We start from the raw sequence: 22,675 nt of genomic DNA, 5'->3' as shown, positions 1-22,675 counted from the left end.
TTTAAAAGTGATGTGTGAATATATTAAGCAGTTAATTTCTACGCGCTTATTGTTGTTTAGTCCCAATATGAACTTCCAAAAAATTAACTTGTTTTCCTTCATGAAAATGACTAGAAATTACTTAATTTGTACGTGGAATTTTTTTGTCAAGAGAAAAGTTTGATTAGTTGATTATGGTGTTATCTATTTATCTTTCGTTTAGAAAAATACTTGTGTAAAATGTACACATTAAATTGTCAATCGATACCTAATACCTTAGGAAGTTTTTGTATGGATTTTAGCAAGAAGAGGGCCTCTTAAATTGAAAGTTTTTTTTTTTGGGGGGGGGGGGGGGGGGGGAATGCAATAGTTAGGTAAAGAAAAGTATACCAACGATAATGATTTAGATATTTTCTAACTTGTATATTTGAAATTTTATTAATTATTCTAATTCTAAGTTCGAGAACGTATTGGTCTTAAAAAAAAATGTTCGAGAACGTATTATCATATGTTTATGACTTTTTAATTAAATTTTAAATTTTCTATAATGGGTAAAAATGGAATTAATGCGGTAGTATATTTAATCTTTTGATGTCGACCGGGCAAAAGATAATGTTGCTGGCTAAATTTGACACGATTCCATTAGTAATTTAGAATTGATTGAATGGATCCTGATGACCCGCGATATAATTATTCGGTTGACCATGTTTTCATAACCGGACTGATAATTGAACCGGTCTATCTAAAAAAACGGTCCAACTGGTCGGACCGTTTTAACCAGACGATCGGACCGGAAACCGTTTATATAATATAACATAATAAATAATTTATTTTGAATTTTAAAAACTAAAAAATATATATAAATAGACAAATATATATATATATATTTATCATAATATGAAAGCTAAATAAATGTGTAAATATATTCAAAATATCAATTATAGTTCTAAATTATTTAAATAAAAAATTATTTAATTTTAAAAAAACCAATAATTATTAAAATATTTTTTTGATAAAGTAAAAATTCCAAAAAATCATGTATTATATATAAAAAATATTAAATTTCAAATTTCAAAAATAAAAAAATTAAAATTTCAAAAATAAAAAATAAAAAATAAAAAAAATTCGAAAAACCGATTCAACCGGTTGAACCGGTTTTCCGGTTCTTGACCGATCCAACCGTTTCTTGACCGGTTTTGACCGGTTCTGATCGGTTGGACCGGTTTTCCGATTTTCGGTGAAGTTCCGGACCGGTTTTCGGTCGAACCAGCCAGTCCGGTTCTGAGAACAGTGATCTGAACAACCAAATGATATCCGTTCTCATTATACTGAGGTTGCGTATATAATATATTACTAGTTACGGAGCACACGCGTTGCGTGTGAAATATAATGTATGATATTAAAATTTTGTGTTCCGAAAATACATGTGGGTGGGCAGTTAGATTTTCAATTGAAGATAAAATAGGAGAAACTGATGCAATGTGAAAATTTGTCTGCAATCAAGGGGCAAAACTGGAAAGAAATTTTGGTGTCCTCACACCATATCAAAAACAGTTTTTATAGGGGTCTTAACTATTATAATATAGTATAGATATTAATAATCTCAAGCAATCACATGTTTACTTGCTTTTGAGGGCCCGTATTAACTCATAAAGCTCATTCATAATTACCTAATTTAAACTTTAAACCTTGATTATTTATCACAAATAAATGGTGTGATAAATAATCATTATGTTTCTAATTGAAAAAAATTACACTAATATCCTTAATTTACTTTCCAAAAAAATAATATATAAAAATCTCATTTTAAAAAATTATATAACATGTATATAAATTTCAAATACTTTAAGATATATTAATACATTTCATTTAATTTAAATATACGAAAGATCCATTTAAAAATTATAAAACATGAAAAAATTCTAATAATTTAATATATGATTAATACATTCATTAGAATTTATCCTTATTCATGGGGAATTTTTTTTTAATTAATTTATTAATTTTTTTAAAAAAATAAATAATATTTATACTCAATAATTTTGGTCAATTAAAATAATTTACATGTGAATTAATAATAATTTACATTTTTAAATAAAAATCACAATCCCAATTTTACAAATAAAAACTAAAAATAAGATTATATATTATACACAAATGGCAAAATTGTAACTCGTCATTTAATCATAGTATCAACACAAAATTGATCCATTAAAATAAACATATGATTGTTTATGCATCATTATTCAACATCCTATAAAATTAGTTTAATAGTCTTAGTATTATTTATCTATATATAATTAATTTCATTAAGTAAACACAACCTGAGAAAATAATAAAGCGGGAATAACATGAATCACAAAGACCGAAATTATATAAATATTGAAATGATATTTTTGTACAAGACTCTAATCTATTATTATTTATTACTATATAATAAAATAAAAGGGTATTATAACAATTACTTTTGATATATTTATATGAATTTTCATATTTACCCTTATTAACTTCCATTAATCCAAATATATATTTATTAAATATCATTATTTTTATATATTATCAATTAATTTTTTAACAACTTGGTTGATTTATTTTTTATTTTAAAATAAAAATCAAGTTTTATCCAATAAATTTTTCATCTCAAAAAATATAATATTTTAAAATATAAATAATAATACGTGTGCAAAGACGTTAGTATATTTAATATGAGAATGACTAATAGTGGGACGAGTCGAATAAGTAATCAGTGAGACGAATCGTTCATATATAAAGTAAAAAGTATTAATTTTTTTAATAAAAATGGAGGAAATTATATAAATATTGGTGCCATTTTTCGTTGACTTGGTTTTATCCCAGAATATAGGATGAAATCTATTTTTTAAAATAAATTAGTAGGTTGACTCCACTCATCAAATTCAAGTATTGTTGAAGCAAAATTTTTTGCACGTATAACTCAGCGGACACAAAAGTTCTAAATTTGAAACTGGATATCTATGTTGAAATCCAATTATAACCATCTTCATCTCAATAAAAACAAAAACAAAACAAAGCAAAACAAAAAAACAAAACAAAACAAACGAGTTTTACTTCGACTCCTTCCTCCGCTCTTTATTTTTAGGTTCAGACGACACCAGACCTTGTCTCCCACGTCCTCAACAAATGATCATGTGCTATTTTCGGCTTTCCTTTATCGAAATGTTTCAAACAAAAAGGTGCTAATGGAGCGATAAATAAACCATATTCAATTTTTTAAAATAAAAAAATGCTAAGCAAGTGATAAATAAATTAAAACATGACAATAGAGTTTTAAATAAAATATGTTGAGTGAGTAAGTAGACCCAAACCTCGATCTGACAAAAGTTAAGAAAAAACCAACCCTTAGACAAAATAAACCATATTCAATTTTTTGAGGGCGAATAATATATATACTAAGACAAAAAAAATCATATAGTAATAAAGTTTTCAAAAATTTCCGTGGGGGTCGTAGCCTCTCCAGGTCTTACGGTAAATATGTCTTTGACCTAGCCTTTCATCTTTTGAAATTTTAATTCTCAAGTCATGTTTTTATCATAATCTCGTAATCTATCAATATATCATGTCAAACTATATTAACTAAAATATTCGACAAAAGTAAAAAAAAAAAAAAAAAAAAAAAAAAAAAGAGAAAAAAACCCAACCCTTGGACCAAATAAACATATTTGATCTTTTAGGGGCCGGATAATATATATACTAACTAAAACCAAAAAAATCATATAGTAATAAAAGTTTTTGAATATTTTTGTGGGGGTTGTAGCCTCACAAGTCTTGCGTTAAACCCATCCTTGACAATGTTATGGATTATGCCGGAGCTATCATGACGATAATAAAATTGCGGAATAAAATAATCAATAAGGATACCAAAGATTTACGTGGTTCACCCAATATAGGCTACATGCACGGAGCTGTTGCAAATATTTATAACCGGATAAATATTACAAGTGTATACAAAACACTATATCTCTCACACGATCCCAACACCCGAGTATTACCGAAAAAAATATTTCTCTAACTCACACAAGAGAACACTCAAGAAAACCCAAGAAACTCTTTTTTCTTTCTTTTCTTTTCTTTTGCTCTCTCGCTCTGGGATACTTTGAATGGGGGGAGAGGAGCTCAATTTATAGAGCTCCTCTCCGCGTTTAATTAAATGCAGGGCATTTAATTTACTTCCCAACTAAGAAGCCCCATCTGCCACCATCCCACCAATCACCTGCCACCTGCCACCTAACAAATCTCCCACTTGAAGACTTGATTTCAATCATGGCTTCACACAGTCAATGTAGCAACTCATGCCTTTTCTCTTATATTTGCAGTCCATGTCGTCTTTCATGACTAACTCCCACTTGATTAAATCATCATTTTGCATCGCTTCTTCAAAGGTCTCCGGTTCACCTTTATCTGTCAGCAAAATGTAATGAAGTGTTGGAGAGTATTTCTGAGGTGGTCTGATTGTTCTAGAAGATCTCCTGAGTTCAGTTTTTGGAGTTTTGGTTCATCATCTTGTGCAACAGTTTCTTTATCTTTCAGGTTACTGGTTTCCGACTCATTCACAGGAATATCCATCAATGGTATTTCATCCGTCTTCTTGACTTCAGGACATTCATCATCAGCTCCAACGCTTGACCTGTCCTTATACATCACATACTCATTGAAAATTACATCTCTGCTCCGAACGATATTTCGATTTTGGTCATCCCAGAACCGATAACCAAACTCATTATCTCCATAACCAATAAAGAAACTCTTCTTTGATTTTGGATCAAGTTTTGTTCTGCTAGCTGAATCAATGTGAACATATGATAAACATCCAAACACTTTCAAGAAAGAAAGGTTTACTTCTTTTTCGCTCCAGACTTCTTCAGGTATTCTGTAATCAAGCGGAACCGAAGGTCCTCTGTTGATCAGATAAGCTGCAGTGTTAACTGCATCATCCCATAATGATTTCAGCAGTCCAGCGTGCAATCTCATGCTCTTGGAACGTTCATTCAGGGTCCTGTTCATTCTTTCAGCCACACCATTCTGTTGAGGTGTATCAGGAATGGTTTTCTCCATCTTGATCTCGTTCTGTGCACAATACTTCTTGAACTCAATATCTTCATATTCTCCTCCGTTATCAGACCGTAAGCACTTCACCTTCAAGTTGGTCTCATTCTCCACCATGGTTTTCCACCTCTTAAAGGTTTCGTACACATCAGATTTATTTTTCAAAAAATAAACTCAAACCTTCTTACTCGAATCATCGATAAATGTGACATAATATCGTGAGCCGCCAAAGGATGTCACACGAGATGGCCCCCACACGTCAGTATGAACCAGCTCCAACTTTGCTGCTTTCGGTTTCCCTACCGCATTTCGAAAAGCTCACCCTTTTCTGTTTTCCAAGAACACAACTTTCACACAGTTTGTGTTCGACAGTTTTTAACTCCGATAGTTTCCCTTTTGACATCAGCATCTTCATTCCTTTCTCACTCATATGTCCAAGTCTACAGTGCCATAGACTTGAGTTAGCTCCAACATCCACAGCTGCTAACATGTCTCTGCAACTGGAAGTCATGTACAGGGTTCCAGTTTTCGTTCTTCGAGCAATAATCATGGCTCCTTTGCTCACTTTCCAAGAGCCATCACCAAATGTCATTTTATGACCTTCGTCATCGAGTTGACCCACTGATATCAGATTTCGGGTCAACTTTGGTACATGCCTTACTTTGTTGAACTTCTAGATGGATCCGTTTGACATTTTCAAACTGATATCACCCATATCAACAATCTCCAAAGGTTTTCCATATGCCAAGAAAACTTTTCCGTAATCGCCAGCAATGTAATTATCGAATACATCACGATTACCCGTGGTATGAAACGAGGCTCCAGAATCCATAACCCAAGAGTCAACAGGGCTTTCCATGTATAACACTAAAGCATCGTATACTTCCTCAGTCACAACATTTGCATTATTTTTGTGTGATCTGCAGTACTTTTTCATGTGACCAGTTTCACCACAACTCCAACACTTTAATTTCTTTTCGAATGTATTTTTGTCTTTTCCACTCCTTGAGCCACGCCATCGGTTAGAACCTTTTTCGCTACTTCTGCCCCTACTTCTGTTTTCGAGATTTAGGGCAGATGATGATGTCCCTTCACCAGAATCCCTCCTTCGAACTTCTTCGCCAAGAATTCGATCTCGGACATCATTGAATTGTAACTTTTCTTTTCCAGCAGAATTGCTAATCGCTGCCCGCATCGGCTCCCAAGCATTTGGTAAGGACGCCAAAAGAATAAGTGCACGGATCTCATCATCAAACTTGATTTCAACCGATGTTAGCTGAGAAACAATCGTGTTAAATTCATTGATGTGTGCCGCCACCGAAGCACCTTCCTCCATCTTCAAGTTGAATAACTTTTTCATGAGGAACACTTTATTATTTGCTGATGGCTTTTCGTACATGTCCGACAAAATGGACATCATCTCCTCCGTGGTATTTTCCTCCGCCACGTTGTGTGCCACGTTCTTTGTTAGGGTCAATCATATTACCCCCAACACTTGTCGGTCAAGAAGCTCCCATTCATCATCCTCCATCTTTTCTAGCTTCACCCCGGATAGAAGTTGATGTAGCTTCTTGCTATACAGATAATCTTTAATCTGTAACCGCCAGAACGTAAAATCTGTATCGTCGAACTTATTGATTCCAGGTCCTGATCCGTCATTTTCGGGCATCGCTTCACCTGCCTTAATAAATTTTCAAAAAATCTTTTCTGATGTGGAAGATCAGACAAAGCTGCAACCACAGAGCATACTCAGAATTTTAAAAAAAAATTCACCAAGGCTCCCGGACACCGTAACTGCTTTGATACCAGTTGTTATGGATTATGCCGGAGCTATCATGACGATAATAAAATTGCGGGATAAAACAATCAATAAGGACACCAAAAATTTACGTGGTTCACCCAATATAGGCTACATCCACGGAGCTGCTGCAAATATTTATAACCGGAGAAATATTATAAGTGTATACAAAACACTATATCTCTCACACGATCCCAACACCCGAGTATTACAGAGAAAAATATTTCTCTAACTCACACAAGAGAACACTCAAGAAAACCCAAGAAACTCTTTTTTCTTTCTTTTATTTTTTTTTGCTCTCTCGCTCTGGGATACTTTGAATGGGGGGAGAGGAGCTCAATTTATAGAGCTCCTCTCCGCGGGCATTTAATTTACTTCCCAACTAAGAAGCCCCATCTGCCACCATCCCACCAATCACCTGCCACCTGCCACCTGCCACCTGCCATCTAACAGACAAAACCCTTGGTATTTTTTAGTGATTCAATTTCCATTTCCAAATTCATGCTTTTGACATAATCCATGGTCCGTCAATATTCTATGATTTCTATCAAAATATATTAAACCAATTCAACAAAATGCAATAACCAAACAATTGATTCAATTTCCATTTCCAAATTCATGCTTTTGACATAATCCATGGTCCGTTAATATTCTATGATTTCTATCAAAATATATTAAACCAATTCAACAAAATACAATAACCAAGCGTATGTGCGTTATTTAACAATTGCGATCGCAAAACTTAAACGGTGTAATCCCATAGCTTTTGATTATCGGTGTATACTATCAATATATATACAACCTCACATTTATATTGAAGTTATAAATCTATGAATTACATTACTCTCTATCATGTTATAATATATTATTTCGCTCTAAATTATGGCACATAAAATCATTTTGAAGTTTATCATGCTCAAAAGATGCAATAAACACAATAACACATTCGAGCATGCATAAGAATAAAATTTAAATTTGAACAAGAAATAATGGCAAACATGTTTTTTTTTTTAATGGTGGCATGGCCACTTAAATAATGGCAAACATGTTCCAGGTTACGACTTACGATCCACTTAATCCTGACAAATAAGATAAATAAAACTTATTGTTGTTATTATTATTTAAAAAGGAAAGATAAAAATGCTCCTATGTGGTTTTTCTTCTTGATTGAGTTAAGGTGCGTTTGGTTACGGAAACCAATCAAAGAAAAACACTTATTTTTTTTTAAAAAATGATTTTTTAAAAAACTTAGGCGTTTGGTCACAACAACCGTTAAAAAAACACTTAAAGATGATGTTTGGCTGAGTTTATAAACTCTTACATTTTTTTTGGTAAAAATTTTTCAAAACAATTTATAAGCTGTCAAAATAAGTTTTTTGACAGCTTATAAGCTGTTTTTTAAAAAGTAAGGGTTGAAAAAGATATTATTTAAACATTTTATCTCTCTGAAATATCCTTGAATATTTTCATAAATTTTTATCATATCCTCCACCCATAAAATATTAAATATTATTTTAAAAAATTTACAAATCACATAAATTTTTCTAAATTAAATATTAACATAGCTTTATTTTTAAAATACAGGTTTATTCTAAAACTATTTTTGTATTTGTATAACTCAAAACATTATCTTCATAGAATTATACTTTTTTTTGGTAATTTTGACAATAAATAGATCTTATAATATCAAACATATTAACATTGTTAAGTTATTTAAAATAAGTTTACCCAAACACTTTAACAACTTTTAAACTCATAAAACATCTTTTAAGCTCTAGGAGCTTATAAAATCTATTTAATAAGTTTAGTCAAACACCCTCTTATAATTAAGTCCAAATATGTGTTTTTTTAAAACCCATAAATTTTGGTTTTTTGGCTTTTATTTATATTTTAAAAAATAATTTTTTCAACATTTATTCAAACGCTAAAACCGTTTTTGTTTTTAAATAAAATAACTTTAAAAAGTTATACTTATTTAAGTGTTTTTTTAAGCCAATTATTTTTGTATCCAAACTGATCTTTAGTCACGTAATTTTCCTTCTTTCACGTTTAAACTCCCCCTAATGACTCTTATTTGCCTGGCGGTTGCCCCCCTCAAAAAAGTTATCTTAAAAACATGAATCTCTAGTTATTTATATATCTAAGAGTCTAAACTTCTTATTTTTATTTTTTCTTCCCGCTCCCCATATTTCAATTCTCAACCACGCGTTACGCCTAAGCTACAGTTTTTCCACCTAGACACATGGTTTAATGTTTCCTTCGATCGTGGAGAATTCACGTCTCCCAACATGACCAAATTTTTAGTCCAACTAAACAACATGTTCTTCTATTCAGCTTTATTATTTTCCAATAAACTATGAGGAAAGTTTTTGCAGCCCTAACACAAATCTTTATGTTCAAACTTTTCATTCCACCACATTCGAATATCACCCTTCATCACTTTTAGTTTTACTTATAAATAGATACATTCAAGTGAGGAGAGAGTTAGAAAAATGATCTTGGTTAATCAAATTTTTTGATTTATGACCTTCTTTCAAATTTTTTTTGCAAAATGACCTTTAAATACAAAGAAAATGCAAAAACAAAACAAAGGAAAAAATTGAGAAGGTTATATTTTCAAATCATTGTCAAACAGAAGTTATTTAGTTAAATAAATTCTTCAATCAAAAGGGAGTGATAATGAACATGCATAAAAAACAAAATAAATGTGAAAATTCGACGCATATAAAATTTTATATGACTCTCAAACAAAGACAAAAGTGCATATTCGCTTAAAAATATTTTATATATTATCTAAATTGATGATCAAATGCGAAATGTCCTAATATGAACATGAAAACTCGATGCAACACCATTGTACTCTAGCTTTAGTGTCTCATACTCTCATTCATTACTCGACGAAATGAATCGTTGGCAGTTAACATAGTTTTTACTTTTCTGTTGCACATAAATGATAAAACAATATCAATGTAATGGAAAAAAGAGAGAGAGAGAGACATAAACCACTGGGTTGTGGTGGTCTTAAAGAAACCCTAATCAGCCCCACCGCCTGCTGAACACCTCTCTCTCCTTTCTCTTTTCCCAACTACAGTACTTGCTGTCGCCTTCAATTGCGACTTTCCCACCACCATTGCCCCTCCACTCTCCATCCACACACGCAACTATTTTTTATTTTAGGGTTTTTGGTCATTTGGTCTCCTAGATGAGTATTAATAATAATAAATCCAATTCCACTCAATCTCCACAACCACCAGTCGCGGCTGGTGCCAAGGACTCCGAGGAAGACTTCTCTTCCGCACTTCCCGACCCTCCTTCTGCGGAAAAGTCAGGGGACTCGCCTTGCGAAGACGACGCGGTGATGGAGCTCGCTCCCGACAAGGATTCAGTGCCTGGGGCGCTCAATTCCGCCGATGATCCCATGGATGAGGATTTCGTCAATCCGGCGACTGTTTTCTGCATAAAGCTTAACCAGCCCAGGTCCAATTTGCTGCATAAAATGAGTGTTCCCGAGCTCTGCCGCACTTTTAGGTGACGTTCTCGTGTTTTGGAGATTGATATTATGGAACCGTTTCGTCTAGTGTTTCTATGCTTTTTTTTGTAAAGTTGGGGATACCATTATTTGTTTATATTGTTCTTCTTTCTTTCAGGGATTCGTTTTTATTACCGTTTTGAGGAGTCATTTTTATTTTGTTGTACTGCAGTGCTGTTGCTTGGTGTGGGAAGTTAAATGCCATAGCTTGTGCCTCAGAAACTTGTGCGAGAATCCCCAGGTTTTATTTTCACTCTATTGTTTTTCCTTCTAAACATTGATGCAATTTACTCATAGATGACCTGATAGCTCAATGTTAATATTCACGATTGATCACTTTGTACTGTCGTGCTAATCTGATGTATTATCAAACTCTGATTCATTATCATTTTCCTTGTAGTTCGTCTTCCAATCCTCCATTTTGGATCCCTATACATATAGTCATTCCAGAGCGACCGACTGAGTGCACAGTTTTCAATGTTATAGCAGGTATCCTCGCAACTTACTCATGATATTGTGTTGTGATGCTGAATTATTGGGAGTTGTTGCACAGTATGAACATTTACTTAGGGCGGTAAGTTTTTCAGATCATCTAGGCTTAGTTTTACAGTGATTGATACATTGACTCATCTACCAGTGTTGGTTCGTACGTTATTACCCAGTGTGTTGAGTCATTGAAATTCTCTTAACTTCCCTTTAACTGCACATTTTAAGGTGCATAAAGTTAGTTTTATTGAATTGGATGAACTGGATCGATAATGTCTAATACTGGTATTTGTGGGTCCCATGATTTAAACCCAATTAATGGTGGGATTTTTCTGAAAATAGCAAATTTCCTACTACGAAAATCGTAAATCATCACTTTGTATCAGAAATTGACGATTGTTTTTACAGTCTCTTTCGGTGGGGTACTCATATTTTTGTTGTGAATTTTCTCCCTTTGATATTTGATGTTTGACAGATTCTCCTCGCGATTCTGTTCAGTTCATTGAGTGGTCTCCTACATCGTGTCCTCGAGCACTGCTGATAGCTAATTTCCATGGGAGGATAACCGTCTGGACTCAACCTTCTCAGGTGTGCTACTCATGTCGAGCACCTTGATTAAGGAAGTATCAATGACCTGTCTTGATGATTGTTCATCTCTTGTGAAATTATGGTTTCCCCATAACTGTTGTCATATTTGTTTTGTTTTGTTTTTTTACTGTTTCTTGATTGCACTGAAGATTTCTGATTACTTTCTCTGCATTTGACTTTTTACTTGTCAGGGACCTGCAAATCTTGTGAAAGACGCTAGTTGCTGGCAGCTGGAATATGAGTGGCGCCAGGATATTGCAGTTGTTACAAAGTGGCTTTCAGGAGTTTCTCCAGTACGGAACCTTTTATTTTTTGTTCATAAAAATTTAAATGTAAGTATTCCGTATTTAATACATTTGCTTTGCTGTTGACATGGTTTGCATAAAATTAGTACAGGTGGCTCTCGGTTAGATCAAGCGGTTCGACAAAGTCCACATTTGAGGAGAAATTTCTTTCACAGCAACCTCATGCTCCAGGTTCTTTCTTTCCCCTACCTCCACTTGTAGTTTTCATGCAGATTTGAGATTTAGTTTGTCCTTTACATGTTACCCCACGTGATGTGCAAATCCCTTGATTGCAATGGTTGACATTGTTCTCCATTATGGGCTGAAACCGGGAAAGATTTATCCTGCTTTGTAGTTTACAGTTTGCACCAGATAGGGTAAAACTGTTCAGTTTGCAATACTTTGTATTTATTTTCCATTTGGTGCCAAACCTGGGAGGCCTTGAAACTGGAGTGGTCACTGTTTATACAAGGTGCATTATGTTTGTTTCAAGTATTAGACTGTTGATATGTGTCCGTGATAGTGGTTGTCGAGTTAGGTTTTTTTTATCACTGATCTTTTGTTCGTTGCCAATCAGGAGTAGAAGGTCATCAACCCTCCCCTCTCACCCATCTCCACAAAAAGAACATAAAATAACTTTGACAGTGGCAAAAATGCAAGAGAGAGAAACAACTGTAGAAGAACAAAGAATTTGTTTTTGAAATGCCGTCTTTGAGATTTTGTGTAAGAATTCAGAAAGATTCAGCAGAGAATGTAAAATGATTCTAGGTACTAATTGTTGAGTATTCTTAGATCTTTAACTTACCTCGTATGCATTGACTAAGACTAAACATGAACCACTATATATTATTTACAGTTATGTGTGATTTGCAATTATTTAATTGGCCAAAACTCAATTCCGAACTTGGTAGGCTATCAGTCGCTGTTAACAATTATCACTTCCATCTATGCTTTCAATCTGCTTATGATGTAGCACCACAATTCGATTAAATTAGCAACTGTACTCTGTCAATTCTTTATGGATCACTGTTTGTGTTTGTTTATCACTGAGCAGTTTTCTTTGGTTTGGCAACAGCTGGTTGGCCAAATTTTCTGTGTGTTTGCTCTGTTTTCTCATCTGGGTCTATTCAGATCCATTGGTCTCAGTGGCCACCTAATCGGAGTGGTGCATCATCTACATGGTTTTGTACAAGTAAAGGGCTTTTGGGTGCTGGGCCCAGTGGGATTATGGCTGCTGATGCTATTGTGACGGATTCTGGAGCCATGCATGTGGCTGGTGTTCCTATTGTGAACCCCTCCACTGTTGTTGTTTGGGAAGTCACGCCTGGCCCTGGGAATGGTTTTCAGGTCACTCCTAAAGCAAGTGTGAATAATGAAGTCCCACCATCACTTAGCCCTCCTTCCTGGGATGGTTATGCCCCATTGGCTGCATATTTGTTTAGGTGGCAGGAGTATCTTTTGTTAGAAGCAAAGCATGGCAAGAAACAGGCAGAACATGATTGCAGTGATATGGTAGCACTTCATTGTTCTCCAGTTTCAAACTTTTCTGCATATGTGAGTCCCGAGGCTGCAGCTCAATCAGCTGCGACTACAACTTGGGGTTCTGGTGTGACAGCTGTTGCCTTTGATCCAACACGTGGCGGTTCAGTTATATCAGTTGTGATAGTTGAAGGTATTATTGTGCTCTAATGCAAGCTAAACGCACACATACACATATTTACATGCCCGCTGATCGCTTTACCATTCGGTGGTCCTAGCTGTTGATCATTTGACGCGGAATCAATGTTTATTAGCGGATCCAATCTTTCCTTTAAGATTTCATTTGTTAATAATTGTTATTGCAGATCTCTATTCATCCAGTCTCTTTCTTTCTCCCTTGTTTGTCTTCCGCTCCCCTTGTCTCTGCCCTCTACCCTATTAACTGCAGCCAACATGTGGATAACATGGGAAAAAGGAAAAAAAATCAAATTGTTTCTGCATGTAATATTCTTGAATCATTCTTATATTATGTCATTACTTGCTTGTTCTTATGTGCTCTTAATTGATTTGAGCTCAGATATTTGAAGTTCAAGAGTGGAAGGGCACCATAAGAATGATGGTTTAAATACACTGAAACTGGCCCTTGACATTAACTCGCGGGCTATAATGATATTTTGAGTACCTGACATGATTTTCAGGTTTATCCTGCTTTTCCTGCGGGTTGTTAATGGTCAAGCCATACTTAACTGTAGTTGCAATCCAGGTTCTGGCATCTCTAAGGCTGTGTTTGGTTGGAGTATTGTTAATCCCGACATAATTTATCTCATCCTATACCGCGTTCTTCTTGACATATTATTTATCCATCTCTTCTTCATTATTTATTTTACATCAATCAAATCATTAATTATTTATCTTACATCAATCAAATCATCGAATTCAAATTACTATATTACCCTTTAAAAATAATATTATTTATATTTTATTTATTGTTAAAAGGGCAAAATGGTAATTTATCATTTTTATATATAATTTAATCAATCAAATCAATAAACTATAATCTATCAATCAAATCAAATATTATATTAACTATCATTTCTAATTTATTTTTTATTATATTACATTACTTATCAATATATTATCAATCCTATCACCCGAACCAAACTGAGCCTAATAATATCTCCGTCGATTTTATTATGACCATCGATATGCCGCCTTCTTGATTATGATTGTCACATTTACAAAACATGAGCTCGATTGGTGTATAATATGATATGAATATAATTTCATGGTTTACTTTTTAGTTATCGGAGTGTTTTACATCTGTTTTAAAGCATCTGTTACCATTATTATTATTATTATGATGATGATGATGATGATGATGATCATCTTTAATTGGTTGCCTTGTCGCTGTGGCTACTTTGTCATTGAAATCTGAAAACATTGATTTGGTGATTAAAGCTGGGCAAGCTTTTCCATGGATCCTTTTGTGTTTATTGATACATGTCTGTTACACTGATTGTGCAGGGCAATACATGTCCCCTTATGATCCTGATGAGGGTCCTTCTGTCACTGGATGGAGAGTTCAACGTTGGGAATCGTCTGTTGAGAACGTCGTGATTCATCAGATATTTGGAAACCCTAGTTCCAGCTTTGGTGGGCAGGCACCTAAGCAGACAGTTTGGGTCAGTAAAGTAATCAAATGCATTCCAGCATCCAGTGAATTCAAGGGTCCTACAGCAGCAACACTTGGATCAGCCTCTGACGGGAAAAATACACCGGATTTTGGTCCCGAGGCTGCAAAGAGGGTCAGTTTTGATCCTTTTGATCTTCCCAGTGATGTTAGAACTCTTGCGCGAATTGTGTATTCGGCGCATGGTGGTGAAATTGCGGTTTCTTTTCTACGGGGCGGAGTTCACGTCTTCTCTGGTGCAAACTTCACACCTGTTGATAACTATCAGATTAATGTTGGCTCTGCTATTGCTGCTCCTGCTTTCTCTTCTACAAGTTGCTGTTCTGCTTCTGTTTGGCACGATACAAACAGTGATTGCACTATACTAAAAATTATTCGTGTTCTTCCCCCTCCTGGTCCTATCAGCCAGGCGAAAGTTAATTCTGCTTCATGGGAGAGGGCTATTGCAGAGAGGTACCCTGATAAATTGTTGTGAGTTTGCCACTGAATTTTGGCCACATAGGACAGTCGTCAGTGACAAAATATCGATTTTATTGAGTGTGAATCAGTTTGGTTTTTATGGGATCTTGGTGTGAACTGTGAAGATACTTACTGTATTGCTGTCTTTTTTTGGCAGATTTTGGTGGAGTCTATTGGTGGGGGTTGATTGGTGGGATGCTGTTGGCTGTACTCAGAGTGCTGCCGAGAATGGTATTGGTACGTATATTTAATCTGTATTGATGGAAGAACTATTCTGTCCAAGTTCATGGTGACTTGAGAGTGTAGGTGATGGACAAATGGCCAAACATGATCAAAAGGGTGAAATGCGTGGATGCAAACCTGGTCGAATGGCTCTAAGATCTACACTTCTATAATTATGTTTATGTTTATTCGTTGCAGTAGTGGGGGGGTGGGGGGGGGGGGGGAACTGGAGAGGAATATATTTTGCTACAACACCATCGAGTTTTAGTTTTCAAGTATAATGCACATTATCATTCTATTAAGTGAACAGTTCCGTAATGAATAAATCATTCAAACAAGGATACAGGGTTCCATTATCTTCATCACTTGGAGAATTTAATGATAATTGCATGTTTGTCTGATAGGGATTCTATATGGTGACAAGTTCAAGAAAATCTTATTATTCTTATCCATATGGCTTCCACCACCTTGGAATCATATCCTTGCTTCGTGGTTTTTGTCCCTTGCTGATGGTTTTATTTGGTATTCTAGTTTCATTGAACAGTGTTATTGCTGTGTTGGATGCTGATTTCCACTCCCTTCCCTCCACTCAACACAGAGAGCAGTATGGACCAGTAAGTTTGATTGACAGTCATGTTCATGCTTTGTATTTTTAGTTGACCTCGTACTTTGACGAGGTACTTTTTTGATTGGTTCTTATGTTCATGCTTCGTATTTTTAGTTAAGCTTGTACTTTGATGAGCTACTTTTTAACCCATTTCTTCTTTGTATCTTGTGATGCGTATGGATGATGCAGAGCCTGGACAGAATAAAATGCAGGCTGCTAGAAGGTACTACAGCTCAGGAGGTTCGGGCTATGGTTCTAGACATGCAAGCAAGGTTGTTATTGGACATGCTTGGCAAAGGAATTGAATCAGCATTAATGAATCCTTCTGCCTTGGTGCAAGAACCATGGCAAGCTTCTGGCGAGACTCTGTCCGGCATTGATGCTGACTCAATGGCTGTTGAACCATCTCTAGTCCTTAGCATCCAGGTTTTATTTTAGACACTTCAATGTCCCATTATATCCTCGAGTGACTTGTTTTTGAACTAATTATGGCATCCTCTATTGCAGGCTTATGTTGATGCAGTCCTTGATCTAGCATCACACTTCATCACACGTCTGCGACGCTACGCAAGTTTCTGCCGCACACTGGCAAGTCATGCTGCCACTGCAGGCACAGCTGGGAACCGTAATGTGGTGACAAGCCCCACCCAAAGTACTTCTACACCAGCTACAGCTTCGGGTAAGTCTACTCTAGATTCATGTTTTGCTATAATTTCAGCCTCAGTAGGACGTGAACACCTAGCCTCAGCAGCTGCACCACCCAATATACCTACTGGCACCTCTCTTTCAAAAGGTGTGTCCGCTTGCATGCTTTTCTCAAGGTGTAATGTGCAAGTCGTGCCTCAGTAAGGCGCTCTGCAGGTTCTTATTGTAGAATAAAAAATCCAGTGGCACATGCACTGCTGACAATTTAAAAAATCACTAAGGCCCTGCCCAATTGTTACTGCGTTGTTTTTTCTTTTTGTAAAAAGAAATTATCAAGGCCCAGTCCAAAACCGCAAATCTGCCCTTCCCCGTCGGCTGCTCTGTGAACGCTGTGATTAATTCATAATTGCCATACTGCAATTACTTCCCAGTCTTCCCTAAACCCTAGGATTGACTCTAAAAACCCTGATGAGTTTTGCCTGTGTTAGGATATTCTGGCATTTTTAGATTCGATTCGCTGCTGGCTTACTTTCGTTTTTTCAGTTAGAAAACCTGTGTTTCATTCCAGCAATTTGATACGAACATTTCACTGTCATGCCTGGTACCCCTGATTTCGATCGTCACCTTCTGCCTAAAACTCCCTGAAAAGCATGCACATCAAATAATTATGGAAGTGAATGACTTCCTTCATGTTTTATTTTCTTCCTAACTCTTAGCTCAGACACTCTATTTTCTCAATTTTGCTGTCAGACATAAGCTGAAAATCTTTTATGCTCAGGTGCGCAAGGTGGCCCTGCAAGCTCGACAGGAAGCACTCAGATGCATGCTTGGGTACAAGGAGCAATTGCCAAGATCAGTAATACACCTGACGGGGTTCCTAGTTCTGCACCAAATCCCATAAATGGTCCTTCAACTTTTTTGCCAATAAGTATCAACACTGGAACATTTCCGGGAACACCAGCTGTTAGACTTATTGGAGACTGTCATTTTCTTCACCGGCTATGCCAACTTCTACTGTTTTGTTTTTTCTTCCGGCGAACACAACTACCACGGTTTATTGGGGCTACTCAAAGAAATACAGATTCAACGATCCAAAAACCACAACCTGGGGTGCAAGGCAAATCAGAAGAAACACACTCAGTTGCTGCAAAACCAGCTACAGCTGTGGTCAGGTCGGATGAAACGCAAGCCACAAGAACTGCACAGGTTGGAAATGGGCCAAAAGGACCTGAAGAAGGTCCGAACAGTCGGTCAAGATTAGGTTCTGGCAATGCTGGTCAAGGATACACCTTTGAGGAGGTAAGCGAATACGTGCAAAATTTACATGGAAAGAATGAGGAAGAATGGATGTGGGAGACTATTTAAAGTTATGATGGCATGTTATGAAAAGGGAAAAAATGACAAGGAAGAATCCTCTTTGACCCCGGCACTATCCTGGTTTTTTGTGGGTGGGGAAGGAAGCATGAGATTCAGTAGTTGAGAACAAGATATTGAAAACTTAACTATAGTAACCATAGTAAGAATTTGATTATGCATTCAACTTAGAATAAGACCAATTTTACTTATACAAGAAGGAAATGGGAACCAGGCATCGTAGACAGATTGGACAGTAAGTTGAGCTAGCTAACCTATTGAGGGAGAGGGGTACCTCTGCTATGTAAAACCGCAGATGCAGAAAGAGTGCTTATTCCCCCAGAAGTGTGACTATCATTGATTTGTTATGCATGAAGGGAATAATATATGAGCTTTTGTAGCGTTATGTTTGTTAATGTCAATGATCTAACACCGTAATGTTTCGAAGAACTTTGTTTTCTAGCATTCAAGAATTCAGTTTATGTGAGCTTTAATCATATTTCCATATTGATTGTTTGCAGCCATTGGGGTCAGAAAGGGAATCTATGTTTTTGGAAGTTGCTATTTTTTGATACCATCCTTTTTTCTTAATGATCTTAGTTTTATCGCAACTGCCATGCAGGTGAAGGTTCTATTTCTTATACTTATGGATCTTTGTCGGAGGACATCAGGTTTGGCACATCCTCTACCAGTTTCCCAGGTGGGGAGCAGCAACATTCAAGTTCGACTTCATTATATTGATGGAAACTATACTGTTTTACCGGAGGTTGTGGAAGCGTCGCTGGGCCCTCATATGCAGGTACTCGTTTTTTGATGCAGCACATATTCCTAGTTGATGGCTTCTTGTTCCATCAGCCCCCATTTTCTGGGGTGACATTACACCCTAAGCGGAGTCTATGAATTTGTGTGCCATTATCTTGATTTATTTTCATCCATAAAAATCATTCTCTTTGAGCAGAATATGCCCCGGCCTAGAGGTGCGGATGCTGCAGGTCTGCTTCTTCGGGAGTTGGAACTACATCCTCCAGCTGAAGAGTGGCACAAGAGGAATATGTATGGTGGACCCTGGTCTGATCAGGATGATATGAGTCTCTCAGATGATAGTTCTAAATTTAGCACCTCAATGGATTTACTCGATTCTGCTTCATCTGAGAATGGTGATGCTAATAATGGAGTTTATGGCTTGTGGCCAAGGAAGCGTAGGATCTCTGAAAGAGATGCAGCCTTTGGATTGAACACATCGGTTGGCTTAGGAGCTTATTATGGTATCATGGGGTCCAGAAGAGATGTTGTAACGGCTGTTTGGAAAACAGGACTTGAAGGAGTGTGGTACAAGGTAGCCATATCGGTCATGTTGGACACAACATGCTGTTGCCCTGTTAATCTTTTTCTTCTCCATTGTTATTCATAAAACAGCAATCTTCTTTTAGTGCCTCAATGTCTTGTTAAAAGTTTCTTTGCACGCACACATATATATTGATAGAAAGATGATAATGATCAATAGAAGTCTAACCTGAGCATAATGACTCTTTCGAAAGGTCCCAGATGAATATTTTAAAAAATTAATTGGTTTAAATTCTCTGTTTTAATTTCAATTTTGAATTGCTTCTTCTATACTTGTAAATGATGCAATAAATTGAATTTTCATGTGTAGCATTTAATTTCCCGAACTGTCTTTGTGGAAAGTCCTTTATCCAGTCCCTTGTAGTTTTTGTTCAAACTTCATGTGTATAGTTGAGCTTATTGGCTTGTGAAGGATGATAATGAGAAATGGTTATATCTTTGCTATTCGAATACAATAAACTAAGTTAGTTGTAGTCTCATCTTTTGTGTGGATTTTTTATACGTGTATGTACTCATTTATTTTCTTCGTTACTTATCCAGTGCATCAGATGCCTCCGGCAGACATCTGCTTTTGCATCACCAGGTGCGGGCAACACTAATCATAATGTAAAGGAGACATGGTGGATCAGCCGCTGGGCATATGGATGCCCCATGTGTAGTGGGACATGGGTTCGAGTTGTGTAGCATCTTCTATTAATCTTTTCCGATCTATAACAGGTTAGTGATCCTTGATATCTCATACTTGGCTTGCTTGATCATGGATGGTAAGGGTTCTTTCCAAGATATATGTGGAGAGAACGACTCGGAGCTATGACTCCTTTGCCTTGCGCATGAAAAAGACGTGAATCATTTGTTGTTGTAAGTAGCTGTAACATAGGTGTACCATAAACAGCGTGTGGAGAGAACAGTACAGTGTTGTCTACTAAGTACAATTTAGGCATAGAGGGTGACATCTGAGTCTCCTGTGTTTGTATGCTACCATAGCTAACTTCAACTAACCCAGGACTAGGGATTGATTGATAATGAAACCCATACCACCATTAAAATGTGTATGAAGTGTTATGTAATTGTTAATTATCCCAAAAATTTAATTCCTACCGAACAATTCCGTGTTCTAGGAAGCCTGCGCATAAAAATTGAGTTATCCCTTAAATTTAGTTGCTACCGAATAATCATATGTTCTAGGACGACTTCATGTAAAGAGGTAGCTAGTGTTTTTAGAGAATTTCTAGGAAGCACGTCTCATTTACAAAATTTATGAAATTTTGTAAAAGAAAAGCTAAGAAGTGCTTTCTAGAAGCTCTCCCAAACACTACTTAATCATTCAATGCAAAGGACCATTGATTTGTGAGTAATTTTGAAATAAATTATATGTACAATGTACTGAGTTACTCGTTAAAATTGTATTGCTCATTTTTTCAATACCACAGACTTAAAGCCATTTTATCCCTTGGGTGTTGCAGCTCTAAGCGAAGCACCATATTAACTTGATTTCGAAGAACGCGGATGTTCACTGATACACGTGAATTTTATAGTCTATATTCTCTTGTTTTTATCATGAATGCCACTCAAGTCGTATTAAATAATTTACCATGAGTTGTGGGAGAACAAGCAAAGGGAGTATAAATTTATACCTTTTTATCTATATTAGATTAGATAAGATAAAATATAGCCATTCAAAAACCGTGTGCTATAGATTGGTCATGTTCCATATATTATGATCGATATTCTACTTTTCCATTGGTAACCACAAAAGACCAATATTTTCATTAATTATGTGCTAATAATGACTCTACTGAAAGTACATTTTTAAATATGAAACTTGAACTGGTGATAATCTTATAAATCGTAAAGCATTCTCCATGTCCTCAATGGATTGTTTGAGTTGGAAGAGTAAATTATCGTTGAGCAATTCTATAAATATCAGGAGTCCTCGGGGCTCACCCGTCACGCTTTTACGACTGGGGATTGATGCGGCCTACAATGATAATACAAACAGGTACTCGATTGGCGGAGCAATACGAAACCATGAGGGACCACAAACCATTAGGGCCAGAATGTGGGAGGGGTTGCGATTGGCCAAGGAGAAATTATTAGATATATCCAAGATGTGACTGTGGATTTTTTTACCCGCGGTGCAAGTAATCACATGTCCAGGTGAAGATTTAAACTACATTGGTGCCATTGCAAATGAAGTTCGGAACCTAGTTACTTCATTTAGATCATGTGCGCAGATCGATGAATGCAGATGCTCGTTCCTTCGTTTTTTTTTTGGCCATGTCTTCATCCTCTTTTGTCTCGGAGCCTTAAAATTTTTCGTTCTGGTTTGTAAGTTTTGTAACTAACGATTTGATCGATTATTGATAATATTACAAGTCTTTTACAGGAAAAAAAAAAACTAATTGTAGCGTAGCAATCAACCGCGCGAGACGTGAACCTAATGCGACCGCCACTTGACAGAAATCATGAGATGAAAATGATATGAAAACCCAAATGTGCCTACTTTCATGAATAAATAAACAATTAATTAGTATTCATAAAAAATAATAATCCGATAAGATAAGATAGAGAAATATACATGATAATACATATTAGTTGTATATAATGGATAAGGGCGTTCTGCGCCCTTCCCATTATGGCCCACATTATTTCCCTATATACGTAATAGACAAAGCAAAATAAAACAAAGATGAAGGATATAAGAAGAGTGAAGGCTTTTTCGGTAACTCCTGGCTTATAGTGGCAAAGGACAAAATTCCTTTAAATTTTATAATATCAATGAAAAATAATTCTCAGTTTGCTATACCCTAAGCTAGTCTTTTATTTTATTTTTTATTCTAGCATTCTAGATAATAAATATTTTCCATGTATTTTAGGTCACACATGAGGAATTTCACTCGTTGTAGTCATGATATTTGGATTGATGGAAACCTCACATAACATGTGAGCGCATAAAAAAAAACAATTGTTTTGATTTTTATAATAAGTTATTTTTCATTAAACACTTGATTTCATTCATTTGATTTGAATTTAAAAATTGAGTTCTATAAAACAAAACCTCCATACAAATATATTTATAAAAAATATTAGATCGTCCAAAGATTTCAAAAGATGTCCACGAGCCATCAAT

The 22,675-nt window shown here is 35.8% G+C and overlaps 1 protein-coding gene across 6 annotated transcripts; it reads left to right on the top strand.

Annotated features, from left to right (window-relative positions):
• Positions 1 to 9,856: 9,856 nt before the first annotated feature.
• Positions 9,857 to 21,928, top strand: LOC140876478 (mediator of RNA polymerase II transcription subunit 16). 6 transcript variants are annotated; one of them, XM_073280447.1, is made up of 17 exons: positions 9,857 to 10,387; positions 10,561 to 10,629; positions 10,789 to 10,877; positions 11,350 to 11,462; positions 11,654 to 11,755; positions 11,854 to 11,938; positions 12,822 to 13,418; positions 14,750 to 15,368; positions 15,532 to 15,611; positions 16,128 to 16,210; positions 16,393 to 16,629; positions 16,711 to 16,882; positions 17,627 to 18,147; positions 18,824 to 19,000; positions 19,160 to 19,537; positions 20,086 to 20,262; positions 21,545 to 21,928. In XM_073280447.1, the coding sequence occupies exons 1-16, from the start codon at positions 10,062 to 10,064 to the stop codon at positions 20,227 to 20,229; spliced, it is 3,792 nt and encodes a 1,263-aa protein (XP_073136548.1). In that variant the 5' UTR covers positions 9,857 to 10,061; the 3' UTR covers positions 20,230 to 20,262; positions 21,545 to 21,928. The 6 variants fall into 6 exon arrangements, with proteins under 6 accessions (XP_073136548.1, XP_073136549.1, XP_073136550.1 ...); XM_073280448.1 differs by having other exon boundaries at positions 21,473 to 21,928; XM_073280449.1 differs by lacking the exon at positions 21,545 to 21,928 and adding an exon at positions 21,009 to 21,428.
• The last annotated feature ends 747 nt before the right edge of the window (positions 21,929 to 22,675 follow it).

This window comes from Henckelia pumila, chromosome 1 (assembly GCF_033568475.1).
Source record: "Henckelia pumila isolate YLH828 chromosome 1, ASM3356847v2, whole genome shotgun sequence".
In the NCBI taxonomy this organism is placed as follows: Eukaryota; Viridiplantae; Streptophyta; class Magnoliopsida; order Lamiales; family Gesneriaceae; genus Henckelia; species Henckelia pumila.
Note: the sequence above shows the minus strand (reverse complement) of the source record. Positions and strands in the feature narration are given on the sequence as shown.